The sequence below is a fragment of the Salmo salar genome, chromosome 11, assembly GCF_965601325.2.
Source record: "Salmo salar chromosome 11, fSalSal1, whole genome shotgun sequence".
NCBI classification, from domain to species: domain Eukaryota; kingdom Metazoa; phylum Chordata; class Actinopteri; order Salmoniformes; family Salmonidae; genus Salmo; species Salmo salar.
This window is the reverse complement of record NC_138301.1, coordinates 25,656,080-25,670,615: the sequence shown is the minus strand read 5'-3', so window position 1 is coordinate 25,670,615 and position 14,536 is coordinate 25,656,080. Positions and strand designations below refer to the sequence as shown.

The 14,536-nt window shown below is 44.1% G+C and overlaps 1 protein-coding gene across 1 annotated transcript in view; it reads left to right on the top strand.

The window, feature by feature from the left end:
- Positions 1-14,232, top strand: part of LOC106563548 (leucine-rich repeat-containing G-protein coupled receptor 4) — a 30,211-nt gene extending 15,979 nt beyond the window's left edge. Inside the window, exons 5-18 of the mRNA XM_014129225.3 lie at positions 1,042-1,257; positions 2,907-2,978; positions 3,543-3,611; positions 6,106-6,177; positions 8,778-8,849; positions 9,116-9,184; positions 9,367-9,438; positions 9,547-9,612; positions 9,740-9,811; positions 10,040-10,111; positions 10,258-10,383; positions 10,533-10,630; positions 10,748-10,801; positions 10,899-14,232. Coding sequence (XP_013984700.2) covers positions 1,042-1,257; positions 2,907-2,978; positions 3,543-3,611; positions 6,106-6,177; positions 8,778-8,849; positions 9,116-9,184; positions 9,367-9,438; positions 9,547-9,612; positions 9,740-9,811; positions 10,040-10,111; positions 10,258-10,383; positions 10,533-10,630; positions 10,748-10,801; positions 10,899-12,244 — 2,476 coding nt within the window. The 3' untranslated portion in view covers positions 12,245-14,232. The remainder of the gene's footprint in view (positions 1-1,041; positions 1,258-2,906; positions 2,979-3,542; positions 3,612-6,105; positions 6,178-8,777; positions 8,850-9,115; positions 9,185-9,366; positions 9,439-9,546; positions 9,613-9,739; positions 9,812-10,039; positions 10,112-10,257; positions 10,384-10,532; positions 10,631-10,747; positions 10,802-10,898) is intronic.
- The last annotated feature ends 304 nt before the right edge of the window (positions 14,233-14,536 follow it).

Here is a 14,536-nt window from a genome sequence, read left to right as displayed (position 1 = left end):
CCCTCAGTCCCACGTTTTCCCTCATTTATCACCTCTCCAGATCCTTTCCCTCAGTCCCACGTTTTCCCTCATTTATCACCTCTCCAGATCCTTTCCCTCAGTCCCACGTTTTCCCTCATTTATCACCTCTCCAGATCCTTTCCCTCAGTCCCACGTTTTCCCTCATTTTTTTCCTTTTTATTTTTTTTTTTTTTTTTTTTTTTGCAGAAGTCTTTTCTCTCTTAGGGGCTAAGGTCTGTGGCTGAAGTAATATGTTTTGGCAGAGCCTAGCTGGGTTTGTAAAATGCCTTTGAGAGTTAGATGTCAATCATCGTGCCTTTCTGCTTCCAACACAGACTCGTAGGGAATTTAGAGGGAGAGAGAGATATGGAGGTGGAAAGAGAGCGAGGGAAGAGGAGAGTGAAACTTAGAGGGAGTCTGTGAAGGGAAGAGCGGAATTACAAAGGGATAGAGTTTTTGTTGCGAGGGAGAGAGTGAACGTTGTGAGATCAGCATTAAGGAGCAGGTTTCATGAATGAGGAACAGAATGTGCAGCACCAGCCAAATACAAAACTAGTAAAAGCCTTGATTGTAGAACAAAGCTATTTAAAACCTTTTGTTTGTAGTCCTCACCAGAGCAGTCTAAATAGTTAGAAATAAATGCAGAATATTTATAAGAGTAATGAAATTCCAATTTGTATAGTAACATCATACTTACTATACATACGTTATAATGTAGTAGGCTATCCAATGGCTCATTCAAATATTTGCAGATAATAAGATTAAGGGCAATGGAAAGCTGTTCAAAATGGAAGACCGTAGTGTTAATGTTTTTCTACTGAGGCAATAGAAATACCTCATAAATACCATTCCTTACATGGCCCTTGATTTTCTCTCTCTCTCTCTCTCTCTCTCTCTCTCTGTTATGTGCTGTATCAATATGAAATGTCCTCAACGTGAGAATGTTAATGCTGGTGAATGTATGACAGGATTCACACATTGGTGTGACATAACTAGTAAGATAAAGCTTTCTAAAATCTCTTTCCCCCCCTCCCTCTGCAGACGTCTGGATGCCAACCACATCACGACGGTGCCTGAGGATAGCTTTGAGGGCCTGCAGCAGCTCCGCCACCTCTGGCTGGATGACAACAGCCTGACTGAGGTCCCAGTGGGCCCCATGAGACACCAGGCTAACCTGCAGGCTCTCACCCTGGCACTCAACCGCATCACCCACATCCCCAACAATGCCTTTGCCAACCTCACCAGTCTGGTGGTGCTGTGAGTGCTGCAGATCTATCTATTCCAGACCTGGGTTCAAATACTATTTGAAATCTTTCAAATACATTTAGCGTTTGCTCTAGTCTCTCTGGAGTGCAAGAGGGGCAGGGTTTGGACTCCTTGTGATTATTCTATTGGTTCCATTGTGCCAGGCAAGCTCAGTAAACTCAAGATAGTATTTAAACCCATGTGTGAACTATTCAAGTCAAATCGGAGGATCTGTTCTGTGCTCCTTCCCATAGGGGAGAGTTTTGGGTGTTTAACTCATTGATAGTATACTGTAGATTCAGATGTTGCACAGACATTAGATATTTTTGGTGGAGATTTACATCTGTTGGAAGAAGAAAATGTAGAAATCATGGGTAATAGAACAATCTCCACTTTTATTATGAAAGACAGTTACATGTAAGATTATTGTAATATTTTTAACAAAGTGTCAAAGGAACAAACCCTCAGATTACACTTCTTTACCATTGAAACATTGCAGATGTTCAAATCCATTCCACTCCAAGTCAAATTAAATTCTCAGTTAAATACATCAACATACTGTATGAAGCCATCACTTACTGTGGAATGCCCCTACAAACACAAACGCACGCATGCACACATGCGCACACAAACGTGCGCACACACACACGCACAAGAAAAATGCTATTGCTGCGGGGCCCAGTTGGAGGGAAATACGACAGAGCTGTGTCCCTAGTGGCTGGCAAGAATAAACAGGAAGAAAAGACCTTGAATCCATCAGGCTTCGACACACCAGCACTCACAATAATACCTGACTTACCAATCACTGTGGTCACTGGTGACAGCTGCAGAGGACATTTACCTTATGAATAGATTGAATTGGGTCTTACTATCAGGCAGGGAGTGTGGAAGATGTGAAAAGTGCTGCGTTGTTCATCCACAAAGGATGGGATGCCATGTGGCAGATTGAGCATTTTGTTTTATGCGTGTTGTATGTCAATAAGAATTGCTATATTATATCCTGCTTAAAAATCCAGACGGGTGACCTCCCGAGTGGCGCAGTGGTATAAGGTACTGCATCGCAGTGTTAGCTGTGCCACTAGAGATTCTGGGTTCGAGTCCAGGCTCTGTCGTAGCCGGCCGTGACCGGAAGACCCATGGAGCGGTGCACAATTGGCCCAGCGTCGCCCGGGTTAGGGGAGGGTTTGGCCGGCAGGTATGTCCTTGTCCTATCGCGCACTAGCGACTCCTGTGGCGGGCCGGCTGCAGTGCACGCTGACATGGTCGCCAGGTGTACGGTGTTTCCTCCAACACCTTGGTGCGGCTGGCTTCCGGGTTAAGTGGGCATTGTGTCAAGAAGTAGTGCGGCTTGGTTGGACCATGTTTTGGAGGATGCACGGCTCTCGATCTTTGCCTCTCCCGAGTCCGTACGGGAGTTGCAGCGATGAGACAAGACTGTAACTACCAATTGGATACCACGAAATTGGGGAGAAAAAGGGGTAAAAAAAAAATATAATAAATAACCCAGACGGACCCCTATTAAAACCTCCCTGGATGTTCAATCACACAGACTAGATATCCTATACATGTTCCTTCTGTTCAATGTCCCTTTTGGCTCGTCTGCAACAGTGAAGTCTAATTTGAGCCGGGAATGGAATATAAATATATCCTTTATCTTCCAGGCATCTGCATAATAACAGAATTAAGGAGATTGGGGAGAGCTGCTTCACGGGGCTAGAGAACCTAGAGACGCTGTAAGTACATTTGAATACAAACTCATTAACAGTGTGTATGAGCCACCCCCCCACACACCCACACACACCCAGAGCAGCCGGGACGTCAGTGTGTCCACTTCCTCCTGTAATTGCTCCAGGATAAATGGAGCAATGATGGCTATCTGCACTACCCTCCCATTGTTCGCTTCCTCCTGCGTCGCCAGCCTGAACAGTGACACAACAGATTTAGTCCCGGAGAGGACAGAGACATTCTGACCTATGGTTTAACAGCAGCCATATTAGACGTACAATGGCTGTTACAATTATTTTTGCAGTGTCACACTCACTCACAACGTTGACACTGATAAAGCATAAAGAGAATTGTCTTACTATAGAAGCCTACCTTATATGTGAGCACTCCAGTCTGTCATGGGAGCTACAGTACACTTGGCTATTTTATGGTGTAGTGCCTGAAACTGGAAGATCAATATTTTACTATCGTTAAGGTATGTTTGCACAGCACTGCTAGTGAATGGTTACAGTATGATTGAGTGTTGTGTGGTGTAATGATTATGAAACTCCCTGCTCCTTTTGGCCCCTCAGGGATCTTAACTTCAACAACCTGATGACCTTCCCAGAAGCAATCCAGGCACTGCCCAAACTGAAGGAGCTGTGAGTACTGTCCCATGACAAACACATGCGCGCCCACACACACACACACACAGTCACAAATGGAAGCACACACGCAACAACACCGACACACAGGGATGCACATGCATACACAGATTCCCTTTGTGAGATTTTTTAAATCTGAAACGTCAACTTTGAGTGATTAGGTTGTTTAGTCAGTAAGTGGCATGTGGCCTAGAGGTGATATCATTTTCTGCAAAAAGAGGAGACCCCTCGCCTTTTCTCCAGTGTAACTGTGGTTGCATGCAGGCTGTAGTGTTTTTGTAGAAATGTGAGCTGTTGATGTGTCTCGGTGGAACTGTGAACCTTGGCAGGGGGAGCTGAGAGATTAATGATGGGGTCTGAATAGTGGCCCCAAGAATACACTCCTCTGTCTGTTTTCCTTTCCTTTGTTGCTCTCCTCTCCTGTCTGTCAGCGCTGTAGTAGAGAGAGAGGCTGTCTTAATGTTCCTGTACAATGGTTTCTTGATCCCTTGAACTTGTGATGGATATAAGGGACATGTCTACTAGATAAAAAGACGCAGGCACCTTAGGTTCATTACCTGGCCTTTGTTTTCACAGTATCACTGGGACATCTTGAACAATAGATCATGACTTCACAACGTTTCATGTGGACAGTCACAACTGTTCTCCAGATGGTGTCCTTTCATATTTCTGATGGGGGGAAAAAAATTGAACAGATATGGAATTTACCATGTTTTATGACAGCAGTATAGATTAATTAGCCATTTAACCTTCAGTCAAATAATTGACACGCACTAGATTGAAAGATGCCATCTAATGGTGGAAACTGGAATTAGCCACATTAACCTCTATGGGCAAGGTGGGACGTTAGCGTCACGCTCTATTCAACAGCCAGTGGAAGAGCGTGACGCGAAATACAAAAACCTCAAAAATGCAATAATTTCAATATTTCAAACATACGACTATTTTACACGATTTGAAAGATAAGACTCTCGTTAATCTAACCACATTGTCCGATTTCAAAAAGGCTTTACAGCGAAAGCAAAACATTAGATTATGTTAGGAGAGTACATAGACACAAATAACCACACAGCCATTTTTCAATCAAGCATATATGTCACAAAAATCCAAAACACAGCTAAATGCAGCACTAACCTTTGATGATCTTCATCAGATGACACTCCTAGGACATTATGTTATACAATACATGTATGTTTTGTTCAAACAAGTTCATATTTATATCCAAAAACAGCTTTTTACATTATCGTGTGATGTTCAGAACATGCATTCCCAGCAAAAACTTCCGGTGAATTTACAAAATTACTCATGATAAACGTTGACAAAATACATAATTATTTTAAGAATTATAGATACAGAACTCCTTTATGCAATCGCTATGTCAGATTTTAAAATGGCTTTTTGGCGAAAGCACATTTTGCAATATTCTGAGTACATAGCTCAGCCATCACGGCTAGCTAATTTGACACCCGCCAAGTTCGGGGCTCACTAAACTCAGAATTAGTATTAGAAAAATTGTATTACCTTTGCTGTTCTTCATCAGAATGCACTCCCAGGACTGCTATTTCCACAACAAATGTTGTTTTTGTTCCAAATAATCCATAGTTATGTCCAAATACCTCCGTTTTGTTCGTGCGTTCAGGTCACTATCCAAAGGGTAACGCGCGAGCGCATTTTGAGACAAAAAAATGTCAAAATGTTCCATTACCATACTTAGAAGCATGTCAAACGCTGTTTAAAATAAATGTTTATGGTATTTTTCTCATAAAATAGCGATAATATTCCAACCGGACAATAGTGTATTCATTCAAAGGACAAAAGAAAAAATGTCGGTCTCGTGAATGCGCATTTCCAATCTCTTAGTCACCAGGCAGTCCACTGACAAACTGTGCTCCTATACTCTGCCCAGAGACAGGAGACGCCTCAATACGCTTTCTGAACACTTTAGAGAGCCAATGGAAGCCTTAGAAAGTGTCACGTAACCCCACAGATCCTGTAGTTTCGATAAAGAAGCAAAAGGAGAACTACAAATTCGCAGACAGGCCACTTCCTGCTTGGAATCTTCTCAGGTTTTTGCCTGCCATATTAGTTCTGTTATACTCACAGACACCATTCAAACAGTTTTAGAAACTTCAGAGTGTTTTCTATCCAAATCTACTAATAATATGCATATTCTCATTTCTGGGTAAGAGTAGTAAGCAGTTTAAATCGGTACGTTTTTTTTATCCGGCCGTGAAAATACTGCCCCCTATCCCATACAGGTTAAGTGCAGAAATCAGGAAGCTGTAGCACACATACATACAGAATTAGTGGTCATTTACATATTGGCAACTATAACAGTTTACTTAATTTGGACCCCTCGCTTTTCCTAATCACAATTTGTATCTTGTTCAGCTGTTGCAACTGTATCGTTGCATATTTAATATTCCACCTTCATCCCAAAGAGTGTGGTTAGAATAATTGTTTCACTGTGTATATTTTCATTTTACTCCAGTGGATTTCACAGCAACGACATAGCAGCCGTACCTGAGGGAGCCTTCCACAAGAACCCTTTGCTCCGCACCATGTAAGGCCATACTTCAAAACCAGTTCTACTGTCAACAAATACTATTGAATAGAACCTTGAGCCTTCACACATTCATGTACTAGCACAGTGTTCCCCAACTCCAGTCCTCCAGTACCTCCAACTGCACACATTTTGGTTGTAGCTCCAGACAAACTCACCTGATTCAACTCATTGAGTGCTTGATGATTAGTTGACCAGTTGAATCAGGTCTGCTTATCCGGGGCTACAAAATATGTGTGCTGTTGGGGGTACTCCAGGACTGGGGTTGGGAAACACTGTACAAGCATGTACAGTTTATCATATTTACACACATAACTGTCTCAGTGACTGACTGACAGCACCAAGCTGGTACTATAGTGACTGACTGACAGCACCAAGCTGGTACTATAGTTAGTGACTGACTGACTGACAGCACCAAGCTGGTACTATAGTTAGTGACTGACTGACTGACTGACAGCACCAAGCTGGTACTATAGTTAGTGACTGACTGACAGCACCAAGCTGGTACTATAGTTAGTGACTGACTGACTGACAGCATCAAGCTGGTACTATAGTTAGTGACTGACTGACAGCACCAAGCTGGTACTATAGTGACTGACTGACAGCACCAAGCTGGTAATATACAGTGAGGGGGAAAAAGTATTTGATCCCCTGCTGATTTTGTACATTTGCTCACTGACAAAGAAATGATCAGTCTATAATTTGAATGGTAGGTTTATTTCAACAGTGAGAGACAGAATAACAACAACAAAAAATCCTAAAAAACGCATGTCAAAAATGTTATAAATTGATTTGCATTTTAATGAGGGAAATAAGTATTTGACCCCTCTGCAAAACATGACTTAGTACTTGGCGGCAAAACGCTTGTTGGCAATCACAGAGGTCAGACGTTTCTTGTGGCCTTCCCTGTGGCTCAGTTGGTAGAGCATGGTGTTTGCAATGCCAGCATGGTGTGTGCAACTCCAGGGTTGTGGGTTCGATTCCCACGGGGGGCTAGTACAAAAAAAATGCATGGTATGAAATGTATGCATTCACTACTGTAAGTCGCTCTGGATAAGTGCGTCTGCTAAATGACTAAAATGTAAAAAATGTAAAATGTTGTAGTTGGCCACCAGGTTTGCACACATCTCAGGAGGGATTTTGTCCCACTCTTCTTTGCAGATCTTCTCCAAGTCCTTAAGGTTTCGAGGCTGACGTTTGGCAACTCGAACATTCAGCTCCCTCCACAGATTTTCTATGGGATTAAGGTCTGGAGACTGGCTAGGCCACTCCAGGACCTTAATGTGCTTCTTCTTGAGCCACTCCTTTGTTGCCTTGGCCGTGTGTTTTGGGTCATTGTCATGCTGGAATACCCATCCACGACCCATTTTCAATGCCCTGGCTGAGGGAAGGGGGTTCTCACCCAAGATTTGACGGTACATGGCCCCGTCCAGCGTCCCTTTGATGCGGTAAAGTTGTCCTGTCTCCTTAGCAGAAAAACACCCCCAAAGCATAATGTTCCCACCTCCATGTTTGATGGTGGGGATGGTTATCTTGGGGTCATAGGCAGCATTCCTCCTCCTCCAAACACGGCGAGTTGAGTTGATGCCAAAGAGCTCCATTTTGGTCTCATCTGACCACAACACTTTCACCCAGTTGTCCTATGAATCATTCAGATGTTCATTGGCAAACTTCAGACGGGCATGTATATGTGCTTTCTTGAGCAGGGGGACCTTGCGGGCGCTGCAGGATTTCAGTCCTTCACGGCGTAGTGTGTTACCAATTGTTTTCTTGGTGACTATGGTCCCAGCTGCCTTGAGATCATTGACAAGATCCTCCCGTGTAGTTCTGGGCTGATTCCTCACCGTTCTCATGATCATTGCAACTCCACGAGGTGAGATCTTGCATGGAGCCCCAGGCCTAGTGAGATTGACAGTTATTTTGTGTTTTTTCCATTTGTGAATAATCGCATCAACCTTTTCACCAAGCTGCTTGGCGATGGTCTTGTAGCCCATTCCAGCCTTGTGTAGGTCTACAATCTTGTCCCGGACATCCTTGGAGAGCTCTTTGGTCTTGGCCATGGTGGGGAGTTTGGAATCTGATTAATTGATTGCTTCTGTGGATAGGTGTCTTTTATACAGGTAACAAACTGAGATTAGGAGCACTCCCTTTAAGAGTGTGCTCCTAATCTCAGCTCATTACCTGTATAAAAGACACCTAGGAGCCAGAAATCTTTCTGATTGAGAGGGGGTCAAATACTTATTTCCCTCATTAAAATGTAAATCAATTTATAACATTTTTGACATGCGTTTTTCTGGATTTTTTGTTGTTGTTATTCTGTCTCTCACTGTTGAAATAAACCTACCATTAAAATTATAGACTGATCATTTCTTTGTCAGTGGGCAAACGTACAAAATCAGCAGGGGATCAAATACTTTTTTCCCTCACTGTAGTGACTGACTGACAGCACCACGCTGGTAATATAGTGGCTGACTGACAGCAGCAAGCTGGTAATTTAGTGACTGACCATGGGCCCTAGAAGATACTTGTCCAGAAGATGGTGCCATTCTCGCATAGTAAATGAGTTTACTGTAAGTGTCCTCTTCTCTTATCCTCCCCAGCCACCTGTATGACAACCCCCTGTCCTTTGTAGGAACTTCAGCCTTCCAGAACCTGTCTGACCTGCACTCCCTGTAAGTCCCTGTCCATATCTGTTGGAAAACCAAGTCTGGTACTCTGAGCATTGTATTCATAGTGTGGTAAGGATCTCTGAATGAACTGCTTTACAATAACAGTGTATGAAATCACCATGTGATACAATACACTGAATATCGCTGGTGCTCAGGTGCTTATTTCATACCATGATCTAATGTTACGAGTGGACAGTGATTCCGACTAAAGTTATTCTCTGGTGTGTCATTCCTGTTTGTGTTCTAACCCTGTGAGGTATGTGTTTCAGGATGCTACGTGGAGCCAGTATGATGCAGGAGTTTCCCTGTCTCACTGGGACTAACAACCTGGAGAGTCTGTGAGTACACAATACAGCAGACGCTTTACATCAACATACACAACTGACACAGACCAACAATGTTAGAATGAATGTGTTCGTGTTAGACAGATTGTGAGTGATTTTAGATTTTTTTCTGCCTTGTTTGAGGTTAAGTGAGACAGTTTGTCAGTGGTAATTAAATCAGAGTGTTTCTTTCTCAGTACTTTGACAGGCACAAAGATTTCTGCCATACCGGTTGAGCTCTGTGAGGATCTCAAGGTGCTGCGGACTCTGTAAGTATCCCCAATCTCACCTCTCACCCTTATCCTACCTTATTAATCTATTTCACATAAATGCTGGTGACATTCCACATTACATTATTTCATCCTTTTGCTCATCAGAGACCTGTCCTACAATGAGATTGAGGAGCTGCCTTCCTTCCAGGGCTGTCTAAAGCTGCAGGAAATGTGAGTATGGTATATATTGTTGGGAATGTGAGCAAGAGCACAAACACGTTTTTAAACATTACACTCAAGATGACCCCCACCTTCTTTCTTTTGTGAGTGTATATTCTGTGTTCTGTCCTAATTATAGAAGCCTGCAGCACAACCACATCCAGCAAATCGACAGGGACACATTCCAGGGTCTGTCTGCCCTGCGCTTGCTGTGAGTACACACACGCATGCATACATACATACACACACACACACACACACACACACACACACAGCCTATAGTACCTTGAGGCTTAAAGGTAAAGGGCCTAAGTAGATATCATTGGAAATTAACTTAGTTCTGCTTTCACTAGCTCATGCCAGAGGCTAATTTAAAAAAGCATGCTTAATTTGCTGCCCTCATTCTGAACACATCTTTAAGTCATTTTCTTTCCTGCAGGGACCTGAGTAGAAATGAAATGAAAACCATCCACAGAGATGCTTTCCTCTATTTGACGGCGCTAACAAACCTGTGAGTAGAACACTGTACTGTGGTAAAAACTAAATCCGTTCTCATACAAGTAATGATAACAAATACATTACTGTTTAAACATGTGTACACATGCTAGTAGTGTGTTCCTGGAATGTATGTATGCTAATATGTCCTGTTTGTTTTAGAGACCTGAGTTTAAACTCGCTGACCAGCATTCCAACAACTGGACTGAGTTCCATGAACCAACTGAAACTCACAGGAAACTTGCAGATGAAAAATGTATTTACTGCAAAGAGCCTCCCCAAACTCAGGTCAGAATCCTAGTAATTCATCCAAATGACCTCACACTGTCCTGAACTAGATGTGAACTCACTGTAATGCCAATCCCAATTCACTTACAGTAACTGAGGTTGGGGTCATGCAACACTTTGAATGATAATGGTCCTATTGTGGTCTACAGGTCAGTATCAGTTCCCTATGCTTACCAGTGCTGTGCATTTGTGGGATGTGATTCTTCAACATCTTCCACTGATGAGGAGGACATCAAGAAGGTTGCAGGTAAAATATGTCGGTCATGACTTGTCATTAGACCACTCTTGACATAAACAAGTATTATTCAGAGGAGGGATAAAAAGTATATTGAAATTGATTAGCTAATTCATCTTTGTGTTCTAGGTGGAGAAGAAGTGGAGAGGATATCGATGGTAATGCACTGCTCTCCCTCTCCAGGTAAACCACAGTCACTTTATTGTCATCTACAGCATTGAATTGTGTACATCATCACATCTTTTACTAACTGAAGGCTGACTCTGTCTCTCTCCTCCAGGAGCCTTCAAGCCCTGTGAGCACCTCCTGGGCAGCTGGATGATCCGTCTGACTGTGTGGTTCATCTGCCTGGTGGCCCTGATCTTCAACACTCTGGTGCTGGCAGCCACCTTCTCCTGCCGGGCCTTGGCCCTCTCCCCTGCCAGGCTGCTGGTTGGCCTCCTGGCCCTCACCAACCTGCTAACTGGGGTCTATGTGGGGGTGCTCACTGTCCTGGATGCTGCCACCTGGGGCTCCTTCGCTGAGTTTGGGGTCTGGTGGGAGACGGGGGTGGGCTGCCGGGCAACAGGGGCCCTGGCGGTGTTCTCCTCAGAGTGGGCGGTGCTGCTGTTGCCCCTGGCGGCTGTGGAGCGCAGCGTGGCGGTGAGGGGGCTCCTGGGGAAGGCCATCTCACCCAGGAGGAGCAGCGAGAGGGGGGTCAGGGACCGACGCTTTGCCCTGGCGGCTGGTCTCCTGGGACTCCTGGCGGCTGCAGCAGCCTGCTTGCCCCTCAGTACCAGCGACCCTTCAGCCTCCCCTCTCTGTTTACCCTTCTCTGGTGGTGAGGGCCCTGCGCTGGGGGTCACTGTGGCCCTGGTGCTGCTCAACGCTCTGGCCTACCTGTTCACAGCAGCAGTGTACACCCAGCTCTACTGTGGCTTGGGCAGGGTGGAGCTGGCAGACCAGGAGCAGGCAGGGGCCGTACGCCACGTGGCATGGCTTATATTCACTAACTGCATCTTCTTCTGCCCTGTTGCAGCCTTCTCCTTCGCCCCGCTACTGGCCAGGTCTGGTACCGCGGGGGGCCCTGAGATTGCCAAGTCCGTCACGCTCATCTTCTTCCCCCTACCGGCATGCCTTAACCCCGTGCTCTACGTTTTCTTCAGCCCCGCCTTCCGTGAGGACTGGCTGCGGCTGCGGGGCCATGGAGCTGTGGCCCGGGGGGTGAAGGCTGGGCAGTGTGCAGGGGGCTCTGGGGTCGTGGATGGGGACGGAGACTCCTCCACACGGCTGGGCTATGGCTGTGGGGTGTACTCCCAGCTCTGTGGGGAAACAGGCATGTGTGAGCACTGCGAGGCGGCTCTATACGCCAGGACCTCTTCCTCCTCATCATCAGTCTGCAGACACTTGGTAAAGTCCCACAGCTGCCCTACCCTCTCGGCTGGTGCGGCAGCGGGCAAGCGTACGGAGGGCTACTGGGCAGACAGCGGCACACTCTCTGCCCAGTCAGAGTATGCTGACGAGGGGGACTCGTTTGTGTCCGACAGTTCCGACCAGGTGCAGGCCTGTGGACGAGCCTGCTTCTGCCAGAGCCGAGGACTCCCTCTGGTCCACTACGCATACAACATACCTCGCATCAAAGACTGAGACACTCTTCAGCTGTGTGTGTGCATCTGTGTTTGTTTGTGTGCGTGTGTGTTGGACACTATAACAAAAAGAAAGGTTTGTGATACACAACAAAACATGTGCAGGGTCCCTGCACACAAATCATTCAGGAAGCACTTCTTTAATCACTGTGTGAACCAGACTCAACCGTCACAAAAAGGGAATCTGGCATTAAATGAGACTTCTTTGAGACCTGAGACTTTTGGCCAACACTTGTTTTGCCCTTCAGGATTTACAACTGATTCCTGTGTGTGATAACACCAAACTGGCTGTCAAATATGTAACAAAAGAGGAAACCTTGCCACCAGTGCCTGCTTCTTGGTTTAGAGCGAACTCATTATCAAGATGTTACAAGCCTGAATTCATCTGTCACGTCTCTTGGTAAGGCAAGGATCTATGTGCCATCCTTTTGTAGTTTTTTATTGTTGTGTTATATATATATTGTGTTTATATGTTGTCATTCCCTGGTCTGTCGATGTTAAAGCAAGGCCATAATCGCTATTCATTTGTATATGTAGCAAATGTAATCATAATCCTCATTCTAGGGTTGTTTTTCATATGAGAATGTAAAGTATCTGAAAGGAGAATTGTATGGCAGCGGCTTTAAATTAAGGGGTACTGACAATGTGTTAAATATAATCGGAAAGCTGCATTTTCAGCCCTCCCAATGTGAGCCAACTGAATCTGTTCATGTATCTTCACATGCCCTGTATTCATTCCTCAAGAGTACAAGTACAATGACTTAAATGTTTATTATCTTTGACAATAAGTGTCAACAATTCTTCCTCGCTATGAGTGATACAATCTTGGATGTCACATGGGAATGGAAGAGAGCACTGTTTTAACAACAGTCTTCCCAGGTTGTTGTGGAGAGTTTTATGACTTTGTTTTGTCTCTTGGACTGAAAATCATTTCGTTGAACTGTGCTTTACCCCCAGGATTGTTCTAATTTATTGCTTAAAGAGGAGCAGAATGTCTGGGCCATGGACAGGGTTATTTCAGGTGTCAGGAAGTTGGCTTTGAAAGGTAAATGCAGCATGTACCAAGTGCAAACTAAGCCTCTGGAGCTGAATGTTGATGCCACACAAAGGCCTTCATTTCTGGATTGTTCTCTGAGACATTATAGTAAAATATATATTTTTTTGTTTCTTCTCTTAAAATGGACATAATTGGTGCTCACAATCCATTAATTATGATCAAGATGCACACAATCCCACAGCTCAGCAGTGTAGCCAGTGTAATGGATATCATGGTGTATATTATGATATAATAACAACATATAATGTAGATAATGTTTCACTATGAAACATTTTATTGGATCAGGTTTGACTAGGGGAATATCTGTTTTGATGTGCATGAGCATGACTTTGCGTATGGGGCCTGCACCACACCACACCCTAGGAGCCTGTATCCACTTGTGTAATTCATGCGAGCGCTCAGGAAATTAGGCAATGTAGGGAAGCATATCCTCCCCTCAACATTTTGTTAATGTGTCCATATTATGAAGCTCATTGGCTTTTGAAATTATATCACAAATGTTCTTTTTTTGTATGGATTTGTCAACGTTTTGACTGAGTGTAATTTTAACCCCAACCAACTGTCCAGATTGTATTGGAGATGTTTGAAGCCCGTACATGCAAATTCCAAATCGGTGTGTATTGCTCTGTTTATCCATATTTAAATGATTTTTGATAGAAAAACCAATAATCAAGAATGGGATGGATTGACTAACCACGGAAGCTACCTCTTCAACTTTAGTGGCTACCAGCGGTGCTTTGTAAGGTGTGTGTTCTTATGCTATTGATATTTTGTTATTTTGGTTTGAACTGTAGGCTTTGTTTGTAAATAAATTCAGTGACGCTGTACAACAATGTAAGTCATGCTTTTAGTGGGAGGAATGTACAGTATGTACTGTATACTGTGATTTTTGTAAACCAAACTATATAAAACCATTTGCTTAAAAAAAACAATGCTTTATGTACAACATTTCTGACACACACACTCTCAGTCATTCTTATAATTTATTTGCACCACAGTGACACAGTTGAGTTGGTCTGATTTCGACCTTGTCAGGACTGTCAGTGTTTTTCTTTGCCTACAGGGTTAGGTTCTGTCTGACTGACTGACCATAGTGCCACTCAAGGGTGCTGTTGAAATTGTCAAGGCTATAAATGTCCCACAGGGCACTGGCACCTCTCCCAATCGGCTCCTCTGGCTGAGTTTCAAATAAAATGTTATTTGTCACATACACATGGTTAGCAGATGTTAATGCAA